Source organism: Amphichorda felina (genome assembly GCF_050947745.1).
Source record: "Amphichorda felina strain 45539 chromosome Unknown scaffold_6, whole genome shotgun sequence".
Taxonomy (NCBI): domain Eukaryota; kingdom Fungi; phylum Ascomycota; class Sordariomycetes; order Hypocreales; family Bionectriaceae; genus Amphichorda; species Amphichorda felina.
In genome coordinates, this window is record NW_028145044.1 from 2,579,059 (window position 1) to 2,598,246 (window position 19,188).

The 19,188-nt window shown below is 59.3% G+C and overlaps 6 protein-coding genes across 6 annotated transcripts; 2 read left to right on the forward strand and 4 right to left on the reverse strand.

Moving 5' to 3' along the window:
* On the reverse strand, nt 1-513 carry ACO1O0_006661 (bladder cancer-related protein BC10-domain-containing protein; the record flags this gene model as incomplete). Its single annotated transcript, XM_083196044.1, has 2 exons — nt 1-436; nt 497-513. The coding sequence occupies 2 exons, from the start codon at nt 511-513 to the stop codon at nt 1-3; spliced, it is 453 nt and encodes a 150-aa protein (XP_083049060.1).
* Nucleotides 514-1,360: 847 nt separating this feature from the next.
* Nucleotides 1,361-6,223, forward strand: ACO1O0_006662 (uncharacterized protein; the record flags this gene model as incomplete). The annotated part of the gene is made up of 2 exons (XM_083196045.1): nt 1,361-5,953; nt 6,008-6,223. The coding sequence occupies 2 exons, from the start codon at nt 1,361-1,363 to the stop codon at nt 6,221-6,223; spliced, it is 4,809 nt and encodes a 1,602-aa protein (XP_083049061.1).
* A 1,339-nt stretch (nt 6,224-7,562) lies between these two features.
* On the forward strand, nt 7,563-8,925 carry ACO1O0_006663 (PAP2 superfamily-domain-containing protein; the record flags this gene model as incomplete). Its single annotated transcript, XM_083196046.1, has 3 exons — nt 7,563-7,596; nt 7,725-8,031; nt 8,118-8,925. 3 exons carry the CDS (start codon nt 7,563-7,565, stop codon nt 8,923-8,925), a joined length of 1,149 nt encoding a protein of 382 aa, XP_083049062.1.
* Nucleotides 8,926-9,048: 123 nt separating this feature from the next.
* Nucleotides 9,049-10,448, reverse strand: ACO1O0_006664 (uncharacterized protein; the record flags this gene model as incomplete). Its single annotated transcript, XM_083196047.1, has 2 exons — nt 9,049-9,623; nt 9,788-10,448. 2 exons carry the CDS (start codon nt 10,446-10,448, stop codon nt 9,049-9,051), a joined length of 1,236 nt encoding a protein of 411 aa, XP_083049063.1.
* A 1,115-nt stretch (nt 10,449-11,563) lies between these two features.
* Nucleotides 11,564-12,812, reverse strand: ACO1O0_006665 (zinc-dependent alcohol dehydrogenase family protein; the record flags this gene model as incomplete). Its single annotated transcript, XM_083196048.1, has 2 exons — nt 11,564-12,543; nt 12,647-12,812. The coding sequence occupies 2 exons, from the start codon at nt 12,810-12,812 to the stop codon at nt 11,564-11,566; spliced, it is 1,146 nt and encodes a 381-aa protein (XP_083049064.1).
* A 1,469-nt stretch (nt 12,813-14,281) lies between these two features.
* On the reverse strand, nt 14,282-16,055 carry PIN4_2 (uncharacterized protein; the record flags this gene model as incomplete). Its single annotated transcript, XM_083196049.1, has 4 exons — nt 14,282-14,343; nt 14,406-15,230; nt 15,281-15,845; nt 15,906-16,055. 4 exons carry the CDS (start codon nt 16,053-16,055, stop codon nt 14,282-14,284), a joined length of 1,602 nt encoding a protein of 533 aa, XP_083049065.1.
* Between the last annotated feature and the right edge of the window lie 3,133 nt (nt 16,056-19,188).

Sequence of the window (19,188 nt, forward strand, 5' to 3'; positions counted from 1 at the left end):
TCACAGCTGGATCTTGAGATCCATACAGTCAATCGTCCACTCCCGTTTCCCCAGCAAACTCCTTAACCACTCCATCCCCAGCCCCGTCCACTCGCCCCCCATTGCGCGTCGCAGCGCCAGCCCAGACTCCACCACGGCCGGCGACTTGTCCCTTAGCATCTGCTCCCACACGGGCGCCCCCTCGAGGGCCATGGTCTCGGCGGCGGCGGCGGCGGCCGTGGTCGATGCATCTTCGAGGAGCACGCGGGGCGCGAACCAGTCGCTGCTGGTGAAGTCGAAGAAGCAGCGGTCGGACCAGTTGCACGAGGTGAAGAAGAGGACGAGGAGGAGAAGCGAGCAGTACACGCACGGACGGTTGAGGAAGTAGGTGCAGACGAAGAAGAGGAAGATGAAGGCGGGAGAGGCGTTGGTAGGGATGAAGAGGAGGGGGAGCCAACTGGAGTGAAGTGTTAGCAAGAGTTGATACCGCCGACACAAGGAAGGAGGGTCTATATACCTCCTGAGGCAGAACATCTTGACGGTGCTGGTGGTTGTAGGATTTGGGGTTGTTCCGCTACAGCGAGGGGTAGGTAGTTAGATACTGCTCAGGTGGGTAGGGGTCGTAGGGGTCCGTGGTCCCGTCGTTAAACCATGGAGGGTATTCGGAGATCTGGCAAACTCGGCGGGGCGCAATAGAGGACAAAGATCCAGTCTGCCGCCGAGTTTGTATTTGGTGGTTGCGCGGAACCGAAGCGATACTTGGGTGTAGGTAGGTTTGGTGGTTTGCTTATGAGCGTCGACCAAGGGAAAAGTGGCGGATTGCCGACTTGAACTTGCGGCAATGCAGATGGCGTCGCGGGTCCAACGGATGGTGGCAGATCAGATGTCACAGGCTCAGAGTCTCACACCGCCTGCCGATCAGAGAGCTTGCAGTACGTTGAGGCGGTGGAAGAAGCCGATAAGAGGGCGATAAGTGACGGATAATTGATTCAACCGCCGTGCTGCAGCACTGTGCGATTTTGACTCCACACGTCACGACTGGCTGGTAATGCGCCACCTCACTCGCCCAGCCCCATATTTAGTTTGGCTTTGGGTTTTGTGACGGGGTGACTGAGGTCTGGCGTCGTTGGGCTGCCACGCTATTTTTTTCTGCTTTGCACTGCTTCTGCTCTTGACTCCGATCTGAGCCTTTCCCAAGGTTGTCATCATCAGATTGAGAGGAACGGCATCATCATCCCCGTTTTCCCCTCTCCTTCGCCACCGCCTTCCCTCCTTCCTACTTGCTCACTTCAATTTTTTACTGCAAGCACCCATCGCATTGCCCTTGGCTCTGTTCCCCTTATCCCCTTCACCTCTTGCCAAGGCTGAGCAGCTGGCCGCCATGGACCATCTGCCGCCAGCGCCCACGCCGCCAGTCAACAACGGCAACACAAGCAACATGGCCTCCTCGGGGTCGGATCGCACCGCCAATCTGCTCAATCTGCTCAAGTTCAGCAGTGCCAACGCTCATCAGCAGAGGCAGCAGGCTGCTCCTCAGCAGAAGCCGCAGCCGCAGCAGCAGCAGTCACCCCAGGAGCAGTCGCCCCAGCCTCCGCATCACCATGCTGCTTCACCGCCGCAACACCACGACCAGCCCTACCAGCCGCACCAGCCGCACCAACATCAGACACACCAGCCCAAACATCACCAGCAGCAGCCTAGTGCCACCCAGGCACAGTTTTCTCCTCGTATCCACCAGCCTGCCCCTACTGCTGCTGATCCAACAGGTCTGCTGGCAGCTCTGATGCGTGGTGCCCACGACTCAGAGTCGCCTGCTCCTAGGCCTCACGAGCAGGGCCCTCAGCCTCCGCAGCACCAGCAGCAGCCTCCCCAGCCCGTCCAGCAGTCCAACCCCTTTGGCAATGGCACCCCGCCGCCCGATACAAGGTCTTACCTGCTTAACCTCCTCAACCGGCCCAAGCCGAGCCAGAACGAGCAGCCGATGATGACTGAGGCCTCGCGCTCCAACAACGACACGCCCCAGTCACCTGATGCCGGCGACCACACGAGAGAATACCTCAGCCAGTACCAGCAGCCGGTCGATGCCTACACCGCTGCCAAGCAGTACCAGGCTAAGATGTATGGTGACGGACAGCACTTGTCTAGCAACACCGAGTCATACTCGTACCAGCAGCAAGAGTCTCCGGCAGATGTCAATGCGCTCTACCAGCAGCTTATGGGCAGCTTGGCTCAGCAGTCGTCCCCCCAGGGCAGCCATTCCCACCACTCCAACGGTGGCCAGTCGTTCCACATCCTTAAGAAGGACCATTCCTCCCCGGCTGGCTCCCAGCACCAGGGCTCCCAGCATGGTGGCAGCGCCCATAGCCCCGTCACCAGCCCTCGGGACCTTCACAGGCACAGTATCCACCGCACGTCGTCCCTGCATTCGCACCAGTCTGTCTCGCACCCCTCCGTCTCCAAGCCAACTCCAACATCAACCGAGTTTGACCGCTACACGGCTTCCGAGCACAAGGAGACTGTCTCTGACGCCATTTCCGACATGGCTGAGAAGGCTGACAGGAACGCCCGGGAGGCTCTGGACAGGGCAGAGCATGAGCAGACTCAGGCTGAGATTGCCGAGGAGCTCGACCAGATGCTCGACGCGGACTCGGATAGGGAGTTCCACCGGAGCGCCCGTGCTGCTGCTCAAGACCTGAGAAAGGAGCTTGAGCGCAGCGATAATGAGGGTGCCCTCGAGGACACTCTCCCCGCCGTGGTCGCTGAGACTGTCCGTGAGATTGTCGATGAGGCCGCCGACCAGAACATTGCCGACAGCTGGGAGAGCGCTGATCAGGATGAGATTGTCGTCATCGAGGAGAAGGAAGGTCCTCCTGTCAAGGTCTTCAACTTTCCTATGAAGCCCTGGATCTCCATCCATCTCCACGAGGGCGCCACTGAACCGCGCCCCGAGTTCCGTGATGAGGCCATCATGGACATTGCGCGCCTCAAGAAGGACTTTGACCAGATCGACCGCAACCTGTACACGGCCTCGCCAAACTACATGACCTATGGTATGTCCAAGCAAGGCGGCCTGCGTGTGATCCGTCAGGACGATGGCAAGGACGCCAAGGTCTTTACTGACACCAAGGATCGCATCTTCAATGTGGCCATGTCGGTTACGCCCTCGGACCACGACGGTCCTTACAAGGAGGCCATCATCGGTACCGGCATTAGCGGCACCGTCTACTGGGTGCAGATCAAGGATGGGGAGAAGGATCACATCGAGGATGCGCACTTGGAGCAGTACGGCTTTGCCCTCCCGCCCATGAGCTCATCCGAGGGTGACACTCCCGGTGGCGTGCTCAAGACCCGCGCGCGTGCTTCGACCAGCCACCCCGAGTTTTTCGCGGTCGGCCGTGGCAAGACCATCAACTTTGTCTGGCCGTCCTACATCATGCAGAATAACCTGTTCAAGCCTGGTCATGACCGTGTGGTCGATACCGAGAAGCTCGCACAGCAGTGCTCGCTGAGGATTAATACTGGCAAGGCCGGGAAGGACTTTACTTTCAGCCAGGACGACACTGTCATGGCATCTCTTGACAAGTCGGGTAGGGTCAAGTTCTGGGATGTTCGTGACCTTACTGCCGCCAAGGAAGGATGCGACCCTCGCAACCCTGTGCCTGCACACTCGTCATTCGAGGTTAAGGAGCCTCTGATGACCTTGTCCAGCACTCCTGAAGGCGAGAAGGCCTGGCCGACGTCCGTCCTACTCCTCGACAAGCAGCGGCCCTATCAGAAGCGATGCGCCCTCCGGTACATGATTGTTGGCATGAAACAGAACCACACTCTCCAGCTGTGGGATCTTGCCCTGGGCAAGCCCGTGCAGGAGTTCAACCTCCCTCACAGCAAGGAATCCGACGCCGTGTGCAGCGTCATGTATCACCCGGCTTCTGGCATGATTGTCATTGGCCACCCGACCCGCAACTCGGTCTACTTTGCGCATCTGTCGGCCCCCAAGTATAACCTTAAGAGTGTTAGCCAGGCCGAGTACATCCAGCGCCTCGTTGCTCAGGACACGTCGATCCCACAGCCTGATAGTACCGCTGTGATCAGCGGAGTCCGCGAGTATTCCTTCGAGAATAGGGGCATCCTCCGCAGTCTCGACATTCTCTCCCATCCTGCCATGGTGCAAGACACCGATGAACCGACCCTCTTCGAGCTGTACGCCATGCACTCCAAGGGTGTCGCGTGCCTTTTGATCAAGCAGCGGGAACTTGGATGGTCCAAGGACAACAAGGTGCTCGCGCCTGTGGATGCCGTTAGCGAAGGGGTCGTTTCGGTATCCAAGCTTAAGTCGCCACAGCCATCGGAGACCAGTGTAGCCGAAAGCTCCCAGGCTCGCAATGGCGGTCGCGGAGCGGCTAAGGACTCGGCAACACCCGCCACCGGTGCCTTCACGGAGACCACCCCGCGCGCAGCTGAACCGCCCACGCCTGCCAAGTCTAAGCATGAGGCCAAAGACACGGAGGCCCCAGCGCAGCCGTCCAAGGAGAACCAGCCTGAGAAGCCAGAGCGCAAGCCACGTAAGAAGAAGGGAGCGGCTGGCAATCAGCAGGATGCAAACACCAACGGAACGGCGCACGCCACGCCCGCTCACAAATCGGACAAGTCCGCCCACCACGCGGGTGGTATCTCTTCCGAGTCTCTGGATGCTGCTGTTTCTAGCATGGAGACACGCCTGACGTCAAGCTTGGGCGATACTCTCAAGTCGTCGCTTAAGAATCTGCACGGCAAGATTGAGGAGGGAGCCCGCGTGCGCGACGAGAACTTTACCCAACACCAGCTTAAGTTGCTGGATATGGTTTCTGAGGTGCTTAACGAGAACACGCAAAAGGTGCTGGAGGCCTTGGTGCACCAACAATTCACCGACCTAGTGATCCCCGCCATCGGCGACAAGGCGGGCAAGGCCGTCTCCGACCTTCTCAACCACAAGCTCCAGCCCCACGTTGCTTCGGTGGTCCAGAAGGAGATCCAGAGCTCCCTCCCGCATGCCATTACGCGCTCCCTCCGGTCGGGTGACTTTGTTCACGCCATCTCGGACCGTGTGGGCGCCTCGGTTGCTTCTACTGTCCAGCAGGAGGTTGTGGGGTCACTGACTCAGCGACTCACCCCGGCGATCACCAACATGGTGTCACAGTCTGCCCAGCAGATGTCCAGCGACCTTCGCCAGCAGTCCCACGAACAGTACGAGCACATGAAGGCCCAGCGTGCTGCTGACTCGCATAAGATCGACCAGCTCCAGAACTGCGTGCAGCAGTTGACGGAAATGATGTCGACCATGGCCGCCTCGCAGACGGCTCTGCAAGCCGAGATCATGAAGCTCAAACAGAGCCCCGTGCACGAGCTTCCAGGAGCCCCGGGAGTCCCTGGCCACCATTCCGGAGCAGTCCCCCCGATGGGCCACCAGGGCTACGGCGGCGGACATGGCGCTGCCCCCAAGGCGCCCAGCCACCAGGGAAGCTACCCTGGCAGCCAGGCGCCGAGCCAAACTCAGCCCTACATGGGTAGCCCGCAGTACATGCGCGGCTCCCATGGCGTCTCGAGCCCCCAGGGTTCGGCGCCGCAGTCTGAGCAAGTAGGCCCGGCCAACAACGTCGGGGCTCTGGCTGGGGCTTATGCCGCGCAGATGAATAAGAGCGAGATCGAGGCCGACCACGATCTCGTCCAGAGGATTCGCCTTATAGAGCAGGCGATCCAGGAGGGACGTCTCCAGGAGGCGATGATCCAGTGGATCCAGAGCGGACGCGAGGATGACATCTTCAAGCGCTGCCTCTCCCGGTACCCCCCGGAGAAGTTCGAGGCGCTCCCGCCGCTGATGCTCCTTGTCGTGATTGCGACCATCTCCAAGAACATCAAACCCAACCCGCGCCTCAAAGAAGAGGTGGATTGGATTGGGATGGCTGTGGGCGCTTTCCGCAAGGAGCTGCCAAACTATGTAAGCTGTTTCCGACCATGTCAACGTAAACCGGATTGCTAACGAGTCGCTCAGGAATGGGAGAACCAGGGCCAGCGTGAGGTGGCCAGGAGCACGTCCCAGACGATGCAGCTGCTCATCAGCCGAGTGCGTCCTCTGATTGAGGGCATCCGCGACGGATACCCGACGGACCCTTTCCTGGCCAACATTGACCGAGGCAAGCTGGAGTGGATTGTGCGGACTTCGGAGAAGATCCTGGAGTCGTTTGGAAGCTACGGGCACTACGAGTAATGGATCCGGCCGAGGCACGTTTTTTCTTTCTTTTCGAGCTCGGAGTTTGGCGATGTTTCTTAATGCTCATTCCCGGGGCATACGGTCTTTGGGTTCAGGTGGACCTGAGGAACGAGTCATCGTTGGACGACACTGGGACAAGGAAACACACGACACAAAAAAGGAAGGGGGATTTTCTTACGGCGCCTCCCCCCGACTGATGACTGAATGATGTACATCACACACAAACGGACATTTGCAGGGCGTGTTTTTGGTTCATGCGTTGGTTCTTGTTTTGCCCGGGGTGCGAGGGAGAGGTATCCGTACATACGGGGGCGATCTTGGTTGATGTACGAGATGCCCGCCTGGAGCGTGGAGGCAGTCTCGCGAGGGCCGTGTTAGTGTTGTGTGCTAGTGTAGAGTCATGTCAGGATTTCCGGAGTTGAGGGTTGAATACGCGTTTCTTGGTTCAGTATCTCCTGCGTGTGATCTGAATCTGATGGTACGAATACTCGTATCCGTACGCACTTGATGTGATGTCTTGTGATTGTGGGGCGCTGCCAGGGATACCAGGACACGAGTGATATGGATGATGGCACCATAGTCAACACATTGGCGTCACGGCAGATGCCGGGCAAGGCTAGCCTATTAGTATTACGATGGGGTCAATCGGGTCGATTGGAGTCCGAAGTCGAGAACGTAGCGCTGTCTCATGTTTGGCGGTGGGCATCCCTCGGCTCGGATGGGCCGGAAATTGAGGGTCCGGACTTGAGCAGCTTGGTCCTTTCAGATGGAGACACATTACTCGTACGTACGGATAATCCATAGTATGGATCCTTTATCCGTAGGGATAGAGTAGTACGATGGACCCTAGGTGCCGTTGGGGAGAGGCCTAGAGAGGACCCCTGGGGGGTATTTTTGGGGGCATTTTTCGGTGGCGGCCCGTTAGATGCCCTGAAACATGGGCGTTCCATGGAAGTATCACCAAGTCGCCTTGGCCAAAGACAACTTTGGTCCCGTCGCTGGAATTGGGATCGACTTGGCCAATTCCTGTCTCAATGACACCCCAGCCTCTTTTTATACGTTCATCTGCTAGTACGAGTAGTTGGCAGGAGATTTTTTTTTTTTTTGATTTTTTGAGTTGCGGTAGCGCTACCCCGTTCTCTCTTCTCTTGATTCCCCTAGTACCCCTTGGCTGCAACTAACGACCAAAGTTGCAGTTTTTTTCTCTTCTTATTCTGCGGGTAGGTCAGACGAATCTCCCAAAGTCGCCTGGTTTACGTATCCTTTGCGTACTTTGTCTCGGCTGACTCCGTCTAAGCCCAGCTTTAGAGAGGACGAACGGGATCCTGCTGTCATCATGACTGGATACAGGGAACTCGTAGAGCCAACGGGTACGTTCCTCGCACTCTATTTTCTTACACACACATTTGAGACTACCCATGTAGCCACATGGCGCAGCGCTCGCTGCAAGAAGGACTTGGCTCGGGACTAACTTGACCAACCCCCCGGGGCGCACCAGTCATTGTGAGCATCTTCACTGCCGCGTCTCTTATCAACCGTCGCAGAAGCAACAGCAGCAGCAGCAGCGGCAGCAGCAACAGCCTGGGCCATGATGTCGAGGGCGGAGCGACTCCTTCTGGCATCACCGCAGCCGACGACAGCGGCTACTCGACATCGGCGTCGTCCTCGCCATCGCTGAAGCCCGTCGGCTATGCCAGCGCTGGGCGCCCGCGACGTCCGCGCTCGCTCTTCTTCCGTCTCCTATCGCGCTTCTGGAACAAGTACCCGTTTCTGCCGGAGATCTGGTACTGGAACCTCACATACTGGTGGGTTTTCTCGTCCATAGAACACACACGCACGCACCCATCCCACATGGACATTACCAGATACTAACACACAAGGGGGGCAACAGGATCTACCAGCTCATGCGCGCCATCTCCGCGCGCCTCATCGCCGGCAACATCCCCGTGTTCGACCGCGCGCGCGCCCACGCGCTGCAGATCCTCGCGCTGGAGCGCCGGCTGGGGATGGACATGGAGCTGGCGCTGCAGCGCGTGGTGCTGACCCGGCACGCATGGCTGGTGCCGGCGCTGGCGCGCGTCTACTACTCGCACATCAGCGTGGGCGTGGCGTTCCTGGCCTACGCGTACACGTGCACGCCGCGCGGGGCGTTCCGCCGCGTGAGGTGCGCGCTGGCCATGGACAATGCGCTGGCGTTTGTGGTGGTGACGCTGTGGAGGTGTAGCCCGCCGAGGCTGCTGCCGCCTGGGTATGGGTATGTTGATGTGCTGCATGGGGGGCTGGAGTCGGCAGCGGGAGGAGCAGGAGGGGGAGCAGGGTCAGGGGCAGGGGGAGGAGGATCGGGGGCCAGCGCGTGGACGAATAACCGGTTCCAGCTGACGATTGCGGCCATGCCGAGCCTGCACTTTGGCACGGCGCTGCTGCTGGCCGTGTACCTGTGGCGGTTCGCGCCGCACGGGGTGGTCAAGGTGCTGGCGCCGCTGTGGCCCGTGGCGATGCTGGTGACGATCCTGGCGACGGCGAACCACTTCCTCCTGGACGCCATGGTGGGCGCCGTGATCCCCTGGTTCGGCTGGCGGTACGGCGGTGTCATGGCGAGGCTGAGCGTGGTGCAGGACTGGATGCTGGGGCCGGTGAGGCGGAGGATGGATATCCAGGGGGAGGAGACGACGGAGGGGGCCAAGATGATGGTGGACTGATGGATGATCTAGGTATGTAATGTTCCCTTTTTTTTTTTTTTTTTTTTTTTTTTTGGCTGTATTACTCGTCTTGTATTATTACGTCGTCATGGTATTCGTCTACAACATCCCATCTCCCGTCGGTCACATCATCTCATACCGCGCATCGCGAACCCCATTCAGCTCGTACCGCACATCCCGCTGCTGGCCCTGCAGCTCATACCGTGGATCGCGATGGCCCATCTCATGCGGACGGTCGGTCGCTGCGAGCATCTCGTGCTGCCCCGGAAGGGTGAGTGGGGGACTCGGGTCGTTGGACGGGAACGGGTGGATCTCGCGGCCGGACAGCTCCCGGGAGGCGCTCTGCCCAGACAACTCCGTCTTGGCGTCGGTGGATACAGCGGACACGGCGGATACAGCAACGGGCTTGCGGTCGATGCGGCTAGTGGGAGGACCTGTTGGGGGTGTGATGCCACCCTGCTTCTCGTCTATGCTGCCGTCCTGCTGCTGCTGCTGCTGCTGCTGCTGGTTCTTGCGCCGACGCAGGATGATCCAGACAATCACCCCAACAATGGCCAGGACAAGGGGAATGCCCACACCCAGAATGGCCCCGAGGGCCGCCTTGCTTATCCCTATCCCACCGTCGTCGCCAGGACCCGAGGAGGAGGAGTCAGAGGCCTTCGGGTTGACGTACACGATGGACGTCACTTCAATAACGGCTACGCACACAAAAACACGGATCAGCCAATGTCCCAGCGAACCAGTATTCTTCGATTACTAAATCCCCAAATCCCCAAATCCCCAATCCCCGAGTCCTAGAGCAGCTGCTGCAGAACCACGGCCGCCGCGGGCATCGCCAGCGCCCCCAGGAGGAACAACTCACCCCGTGACGCGACGTCCTCCTCGTCGTCCTCGTCGGGCTCGCCCGTCGACGTCACGAGCGTCACCTTGGTCGTCGCGTCTCCGGGGCCAGCGCCCAGCGTGGGGGTGAGATCCTCCTCCTCAGTCTCGGTCTCGGTCTCGGTCTTGTCCTGCTTACCGTCGTCTGGTGATGAGGTCTCCTTGGCAGCCGCGGGGGCCGACGTCGAGGGCGCAGGCTTGTCATCCTCCTCAAGCGAGGACGAGGAGCCCCCCGTGGCCGAGGCCGAGTCGTCGGGCCCCTCGCCGGCAGTGTACCAGGCCGAGACGATGGGCTGGGTGAAGCCGGCGCCGATGCAGTAGGAGGCGTAGATGCCTCGCATGGACGAGATGTCGCGCGTGAGGTCTCCCGGGGCGCAGTGGGACGAGGCGCACTCGTTGATGTGGCGGCTGGCGGCGCTGGCGCTGGCGGTGATGGTCGCGCAGTAGCACTCGTCCTCGTAGGGGTCGCCGCACTGCAGGGCCTCGCCGAGGTCCGGGTCCGAGTGGTAGGGCCGGATGAGGCAGTCGTCGATGCACGAGTGGGCGTTGGAGGGGATGTCGTCGTCGATGGAGACGGTGCGCTGGGCGAGGGCGAGGGGGGACGCCAGGAAGAGGACGAGGAGGCAGTGGTAGTAGGGGGCCATGGTGATGCTGGAGAGAGCAGGTGTACTATTACTATGCAAAGAACATGGAGTTGAGAGGAGGGGAAAGGGGGCACGAAGGGGTCTCAGGAGGAGGGCGAGGGTAAGGGCAGCCTTATGAGCCCAACCGCTCGTCCTCACCTCCTATCCGGACCATCGTCTCCTATCCCACATTCTCCCTTCGCGGTCTGTAAACGCCGTGACAAACTGGCAATCGACGAAACTGCCTCGCCAGGGGCTCCTAGTGCCCTCCATGCCGTCCCGGCGCCTGGGGGTTGTTCCGCCTCCAATCGCCCCCATGGCCGTTGTCGCTGGTTCAGCCTCCCGATGCCCATGTCCAGCCACCAGCGGGACGTTGACGCTACTAGTACGTGGTAGTATATCCAGTAACGCACATGGAGATGGCACAGGACTATGGCCTTGGCAGCAGACGAGGCGTCCGGCTGCCGTGCTCCCCAGGGGACGTGGGATGCAATATTAAGCTCGTCCCGTTCAGCCGCAGACTGCAGGGTGGCCAGAGCCAGCAAAGCCAGCAAAGCCAGCAAGCCACGAGCGACTAATACCACCATGCTTCACCAGTTTGGGCCTGTCGTGCCTGCAACCCTCCCACCTGGCGTCCCATCCGCGGGTGCCGCTATGCCTAAACCAACCACGGCAGTCGTCTGGCAGCCAGCTGGGCAATCCTAGGTTTTGGTGAAGGAAGGATGAAAGGTTGTCGTCTTAGGGGGGGGTCCTGGCCTGTCGGCTCTACGTTTCGTCTCATTCGCCCATAAACGACAAGCAATTCCGCACCTCTGGCTGCCATTCCGCGAATTCGCCCACGCGCTTATCTGCTCCAGTTTATACCGGCTGTGACACTTCTGGCATTTGCCTGGTGCCGTCTCCAGCCAGGCTCTATTTATAGATTGGTGGAAAAGCTTGTCCAGCACCCAAGATTCTACGCCCGATGGGCCCCCGATCGTGCTCCACTACCATACTCCGTCTGGGGTAGGTATACCGACTCGGCCCCCGACTCACCGTCAGATACAAGACCAAACAGCGATCACATACTCTCTGTTCATGGCTGCATGCAATCTAACCGCCTGTCTATCCGTACATCTGCCCACCACCTGCTACTGTTACTCGTCCGCCACCTTGACCACCACCTTGCCAAAGTGCTTCCCCTCGTACAGGTACCGCAGCGCCTCCTTGGCCTCCCCAAACCCAAACACCCTCCCCACCACCGGCCGGATCCCCTTGCTCTCGTAGAACCCCAGCATCTCCTCGAACCTGTCCCGCGGGCCGTTGAGGATCCCCTTGAGCGTCACGTTGCGCCGCAGCGCCAGCACATTGACGTTCAGCTGCCCCAGCCCGGGCTGGACCTCACCCTCCCCGTCCTCCTTGCCCGACAGGTACCCGATGCAGGCAATCGTGCCCCCAAAGGCCACGCACTCGAAGCTCTTGCGCAGCGTCCTCGTCCCGCCCACCTCGAAGATGACGTCGGCGCCCCTCCCGCCCGTCGCCTTCATCACCTCGCCCGGCCACTCCCAGTGCGTGCGGTAGTTGATGGTCGTCCCCGCCCCGAGCTCCCGGCTCGCCCGCTCCAGCTTGTCGTCCGACGAGGACGTCACCACGGTGCGCAGCCCCGCCGCGTGCGCGATCTGCAGCCCCGCGACCGACACGCCGCCTGTGCCCTGGAGGAGCACCGTGGGGGCCACATCGCCTTCTTCCCGTCTCTTCTCCGAGGCAGAGGCAGAGTAGTCGATGGGCTCCCCCAGCGGCCGGAACCCATTGATGCTCATCCACGCCGTCACCGCCGCGATGGGCAGACACGCCGCCTCCTCGTCGGACAGGTACCCGGGCGCCGCGACGAGGCCCTCGCCGCTGAAGACGCGGTACTCGGCCAGCACGCCCGGGAGGGGCAGGCCCAGCCCGGAAGCGAGGTCCGACTCGCGCACCTGGCCCGTCAGGTGCGTCTGGTTGAAGATGGACAGCACGCGGGCGCCCGTGGCGAAGCGCGGCGAGCGCGACTCGACGACGACGCCGCACATGTCGGAGCAGGGCACGAGGATGCTGCCGGGGGCGATGGATACGTGGTGGCCGTACTCGCCCATACAGACTGGTATCACTTGGTCAGCACTTGGACATGTGTGTGTGTGTGTGTGTGTGTGTGTGTGTGTGTGTAATATAATGTAATGTAATGTGATGCAGGGCACACACACCCTCCGTGTCGCGGTAATTGAGGCTCACGGCGTGGATCTTGACCAGCACCTCGCCGTCCTTGGGCGAGGGGAGCCTAGCGTCGCCGAGCGTGAGCTTGTCGAGGCCGTCCTGGGCCGTGGTCCACTGCTTGAAGGATGGGCTCGAGCCCCTTGTGAAGAACCCCATTGTAGCGTCTGGCAGTGATGGGTCTTGATGATCAATAGTAGTCGTGGTTGTTCTTGTGTTCTTGTGGTGACGTGGTGAGGTATGATGTAATTCTAGAGTGAGTGATGGGAGTGCGTGACGATGGGTAAGCTCCACCCCGCTCCTCATCCCCTCCGGCCCGATACCGACACCGTTGCACCGCCGGCCCTCCGATCCGCTCCGCACCGCCCCCGATTTGGAATCTTGCTAGTTTTCATCTCGCTGTCTCATCACTCATCATGCATGTACGACATAAAGACTCAGAGCAACTCGATTATCGTACTTATCCATGCTAATTCAAACCTATCCCACCCCTCCCGCCAGTATAAGGCACACCATCAATCATCCCCCGTCACCATCACCAACACTCTCCTCCCCCCTCTTCAGCTACCTCCCATATGCAGGCACAGGAACAATAAACTCGAAGCGACTTGACCCATCCAACAAATGCTGCCTTCAAACGCCGCCCAGTTCCCAGCTGGGGATAACATGTCGATCCTGACACCCCAGGCCGTTGCCATCTCTCCCTCTCCCGTCCAGCTGTTCCAGCCCTTCAACCCGGCAGGCCCTGGTAGGCGAGCCAAGAGAGGAGAAGCTGAGCCCGCCCGAATAAACAGACAAATGTAGTTCCGACCAGAATATTTCTCAAGCGCGCCATTTTTGGATATTTTTGTGTTCCTCCCCACCCATCTTCCTCCTCTGCACACGCTCCTCCTCCTTCCCCTAGACACTTCTCCTCCACACTCCCCCTCACATCTCTCCTCCCTCGCTCATCCCGCATTTTCGCTCGCCACATCACAGCATCAACCGCGTTGCCGCTATTATCAACAAATGGGGACTCTTATATCGTCGTCACGGTCATATCCGCACGCCAGCAAGGTAACACTATCGTGCGCTCCGCCCCGGAGGCTGCGCGTTGTCGTCGCCGAAGCAGCCCACGAGATCTGTCCAAATGTCCGTCCCGACGTGTATCCGCGGCCATGTCGAGGTACATGAAAAAGCCGGTGTAGCTGCTGTCTAGACGTAAAGTCGTGAAAGCGTCATCATCGTCAAGTAGTGGTGGTGTAAATCTTGTCAGGGGTACATCTCCAAGGTAAGGGTATTTCAAGGCACGTTCCACGTCATCTGCCCCAAAAGGCCGGGTTTCCCATGTGTCCAAGTCCCTGTATCCAGATACTGGTCCCTTTGGTCTCGTCCAGTTGGCGTCATCATCATCGTCAAAATGAAAAACAAATAAAAAGGAAACGAAAACACAACGACGGCGGCGGCACAATCTGTGTCCACCACATCTCCGGTGGGTGTCCCACAGGTCGTGCCGTTGGCTCAACCGTCCAAAATCACTATACAGAGGCATGATGTGAGGGTGCAGCGCCTAGCGTTGCCCCGACACATCCTAGGCCAAGCCAGGCCTTTCAGTCGCCAGCAAGTACGAGCTCGCTGGAAGATTTTTTTTAATGGTATCTGGACGCGGCAGCCGAGCCTGCCGTGACGCGAGCCCCATTGTCCGAGGAGTCTGAAATACCAGAGTTAGTATAGGCAGGAATAGAAGAGGGGTAGGACTGCCAAGTAACTTACCACTGCCGCGGGGCATGTGTCCGTTGGTTCGCCCACGTCCGCCGAAACCAGTAGTGTTCTCCCATTCAGGGCCACGAGGCTGCCTGTCGGGGGCACCCTTGGGGTTGTTGTTCCCGCCGGCACCAGGTCGTTGGCTACCAATGGCTCCAGGAGTGCTGCGTGCCTGTGCCTGCATCGCATTTGCGTCGAACGCACCCAGGTTCAGGTTGCTCAGGCCGCTAATCAGACCGTTGTTATCGCGCGGGCCAGGGGTGCCGACGGTGCCAGGGTGCCCGCCCGCCGCCATGTAGTCGCCAAACCGAGCCGTGGACGTGCCGCCCATGCTGGGTCCCGGGGCCAGATAGCTCGAGGAAGCCTGCGATGGGCTCGGGGTGAAGGACCTCAGGTCGGCAAAGCTCTTGGCCGCACGGAGGTTGTTGGGGATGTTACCGCCCTCGGGGCTACCGGGAATCTCTAACGTCGGGTTCTGTCTCCCCATCATATGTGCGTAGTTGTTGCTCGCACCCCTGGATTCCCTATCGGCGGCAAAGTCAAAAGTGGCCGCCCTGCTCAGCCCCCGTTTGTGCACGTCAAGAGCGCTCGCAGGAGGCGGGGCGTTGATAGTCGGCGAGGGCTGGCGCTTGAGAACAGTCAGCTGCCGGGCATCGGCTTCACCCATCGACTGGTGCTCAAGGCCCATGTGGTGGGCCAGGATGTGGATGGATCGGCGATGCTCAGGGGCGATGCCAGGAGGAAAGACGAGAATTTCGCGGCTGTCGTCCCTCTTAAACATAGCAAGTTCAGTATAGAACTCCAGAGTCTGCGGATCATTCAGGTCAAGATCACCTGCATGATGGTTAGTACAAGGGGTCTCGGTCGAGATGCTGGCGACTTACCAAGGTGCGATCCACCACCACGCGCCTGGCTCTGGGACAGGGCTCCTAGGGACTGGACTGAGCTCTGTTGGTGTAGCATGGGTGCTCTGTGCTGCTCCTCTAGCTGGCCCCGTCTCTCCCTCTTCTCGCGCTCGATACGTTCCCGTTCAGCCTCGGGCAGCATCTTCTTATATTCCACGCGAAGCTTCCTGCCATGAACCTCCAGACCATTCATGGCCTCGATGACGAGCCTCGTGTCTTCAGCCGACTGGAAGTTGGCAAACGCCAGTCCGCGGAAGACGCCGTTGTCGAAGTGGTAGTTGAAAGCATATGGCTGGGGGAGCTGCATATCCAGCATGATAGAAGCCAACGTCTCCTTGCGCACGGCAAAGGGGATATTCTTGATGACAATGGCGGTAGGGATCAGCTGGTCGGCGTCGGAGGGGGACGGTCGGAGGTCAGACGGGGAGGCGTGCCTGCCAGGGTGATCGACCCGAAGTCCGCCGTTGCCCATAGGGTTTCCGTTAAGGCCACCAGGGAAGCCCTGGAGGTTGCCGGGAAGCCCCATGTTCTGGTCGGTCCAGTTCTGCGAAACAACATTAGCCATGACCAATTCTATCATTCGCCCCCCATGTTCCTAACGCACCTGGGGCAGAGCAGCGCGACGGTTAACACTCCGCTGCCGGTTAGGTCCATTGACCGCACCATTCACGGTCGCCACACCGCTGGAATTAAAGTTCCATGGCTGCTGACCGTTGTCGAGGAGGTAGCTGGGCATTCCCCCGGCCGTGCCCATGTTGTCCATGCCTCGACCGAAGCCCGCGCCGGAGCGGTCTCCGCCGTAGAGGGCCGAGGACCCTAGCGGGGCGTCAAAGGGGCGCTGAGATTGCCTGGGCAACGACAGTCCCGAGTTGAAGCCACCATAATTTTGCCTCGCGCCAGGTGAGCGGTTCGCCGGCGTGCCGTAGTCGAGGTAGCCGAGGTCTTGTTGTTGTTGTTGTGTCATATTTGCAAGAGTCAGGGCAAGCGGGCTGCTGTGGTCACGCAGCAGGCCACTTGAACGTATAAATAAGTTTGGGTGACCAAGGTTGAGCCGTTAACTGTTGGCTCAGGTCCTCTCGCCGCACGAGGGGACTCGGTGGAGGTTAAGGATGGTTTAAAGATTTAAATGTGCGAGTCAGAGCGCCACATCAAACCGCCGGCGAGTCGTGAAAGCGGTGAGAGGGTGCAAAAAGCGACACGGGAGCAGCCGTCAATCAAGATGCTGCTCTAATTAAGTCAGGGGGTAATTAGCTGACTGAAGCGGCCACAGAGGGCAGCGAAAGGGTCTTTTTGCTTTCTGGCTCAACTGCCACGAGCTTCCAGCTCAACAGCCGACGAGGTTGAGGATTGAGGGTCCCACAAAAGGTGGTGGCCCGGGGTCGTCACGGCGGGCAGATCCACCGAGAAAACGAGAAAACTCGACCAACAGAAGAGCGCGACCGAGGACCGACGAATTTTATTCGTCTCTCGTGTCGTGGCTGGCGACGAAGAGAGAGAGGAAGAAGCAAGGCTCGGAGCTCGCAGGTCGTGTCCTGGTGGCGCTAGAGCGTCGGGGGCAGCGCGTGGTTGATGCCTTGCGCTGGCCTATCCGATGGAGGGGATGGGCGGACGCTTGTGGCGGTGCCGGCAAACCAGAGCGCGATCGGAGGGTCTTCGCTGCTCGTCGGTTGAGGGGATGTTCGTCGTCACGTCAGTCGTCTGGGTCGTATCCGACTCGGCGTCGCAAGAGTCGGAGTCGGGAGGAGCAAAAGGGGCGACGGAGAGCAAGAAGGAAAAGAGGATGGGAAAAATGGGAGCCGGGCAAGGTTGGCTGGGCTGGAAGGAAAGAGAGGAGGAAAGGATGGGATTGGACGGGACGGTGGAGTGAAAAGGAGGCGGACTGGCAGGAACCGGCAGGACTGGCAGGACTGGTTGACTGGCCTGATGAGCCTGGCGAGCCCTGACTGCCACAGAGGTGGGTTCCAGCAACGGGGATCCAGCGTGAGGTCTCCGCTGCAATCCAAATATTATTGCAGTGGGACACTGGGACACTGGTTTGGAGGGCAAAAGATTAGGCGAGGGCTCAAAGTAGCGTCAAAATTCAGCGGGTGGCCGGAAGTACCCAAGCGAGTGGTTGGGGGGGGTTCTTGGGGGGCCAGGGCTTGGGGTCTCGGGAGACCGTCTAGGTTCTTTTGGGGGGGACAATGTACAAGCCTACTGACTTGTGAGCACAGCTAAGCCCAGCCAAGAGCTCCTAGTAAATACTATTGCGAAGAGGCATACAATGACAACATCCACCGCTGGTGAATGTCGAATGTCGGTGATGCAAACGAGAGAAGAACAAAAAAGAAAAGCTTCGAGACGTGTCTGATACGGGAAGCCTCACCAGAGCAACCCGGGCCGACGCATGGGGGTCACAGAGGTGCTATACGACCAGTGTCAGGTACCAGATGGTTGATGAAGTGGTTGGTGACTGTTCCCCCCATTGCTTTTTGCTCTGTACTCTCGTACGGTGGCCAGTGACAGTGCGGGGCCTGGGGTATGCACCGTATTTCCCTCCCTCCACCCGTTGCCTCCCCGCCAACCGGTGCAACCGTCCCTCTATTTTGCTTCTCAAAGGCCCTGTAATATCCGTACGACGGCATCTCATCTTGTGAGACACGACACCCGGCCGCATCAAGGCCGCATAGTTCGCAGCTAAAGCCAGAAATTGCACCTTCCAGGAGATGGCATATCGTATTATTATCGGTTGCATCCCACGTCTGGGTATCACACCCCCCACATTCCCATACTCTTCAATTCAAGCCTCTCAGCTGCCAGCTCATGAGGCTCCCACCCTTTTTTCCAGGGTCGAGGGGTAATGGTGGGGCCATCGTACAGTGCCCAAATGGGGCTTGTTTACTGTGTTCTGTCGATCTAGAAGGAGCCATCTACGCCGACAGGACCAAAAAGCTACGCTCGCCTGAGGAACCAGAATCGGCTACGAGTACGTATCAGTACCTAAGTACTCGTAAATGTTCATCAATGCCAAAACATAGTACGACTCCCTGTGCTTTTCTGATGTGCATCCACCATGTCCCACGATGGAACGACCAAGACATCGGGAAATGGAATAATGGAACACGGAGCAAGCAGCAAAGAATGAGACCGCGTGTGCGACGTCTCACCTAACCGTCAAGCTTGGCCCGGGAGGAGTCAACGGTCAAGAAACGAGCATCATTTCGTGCTTCGCCATTGCTGACGCCTGGGTACAATCGTTGGAGGCCCCCGTTGCCCAGAACACAATGCTGCCTACCAGCTGCGAACGACGCCAGCGAGGAAATGGATTTTCAGCAGTGGTTGCAGAGCCGCCGTGTGGGGTCGTCCAGTGATGATCACCGGTTACGTTCCCCGGGACGGTGCCAAAGTTTGTGGAAATATCGTCATGCACAAGTTCACAGCCAACACGATTGTGCAGCACAAAGATGGCGGCGCTAGCGCCACCTAGTGGCCCTCAACATGGTATTGCCTCGTGGCAGCGCGTCCTTCAGGAATTGCCGTCGCCTCTAGCGCCTTAGGCCTCGACCCTGGCCTCCGGTGGGAGCGTCGAGCACTCGAGCCCTGAAGCGTCGAATTCCGCCAGACCCCTTGCGCCTCTGGGCCTCTGGAAATTGACACGATAGATGATATTAGCGGACGATCACCAGCCCCAGCCTGGTCGCCTGACCTCATTTCACTTGTTCGATTGGGCGAGTCAAATCAAGGAAGCTGGGAGTGGTGCTGCAACCTCGACGTCAAGCGATGGGGAAGTGGTATGGGCATCAGACTCGTTCGGCTCAGAATCCGAACCAGTTCGCATCGACGTCTCTTGGCCACCGGTCCCAGAGTGTTGGTTCCGGTGCGGTACTTCTGTTCGAAAATCTCCGAAT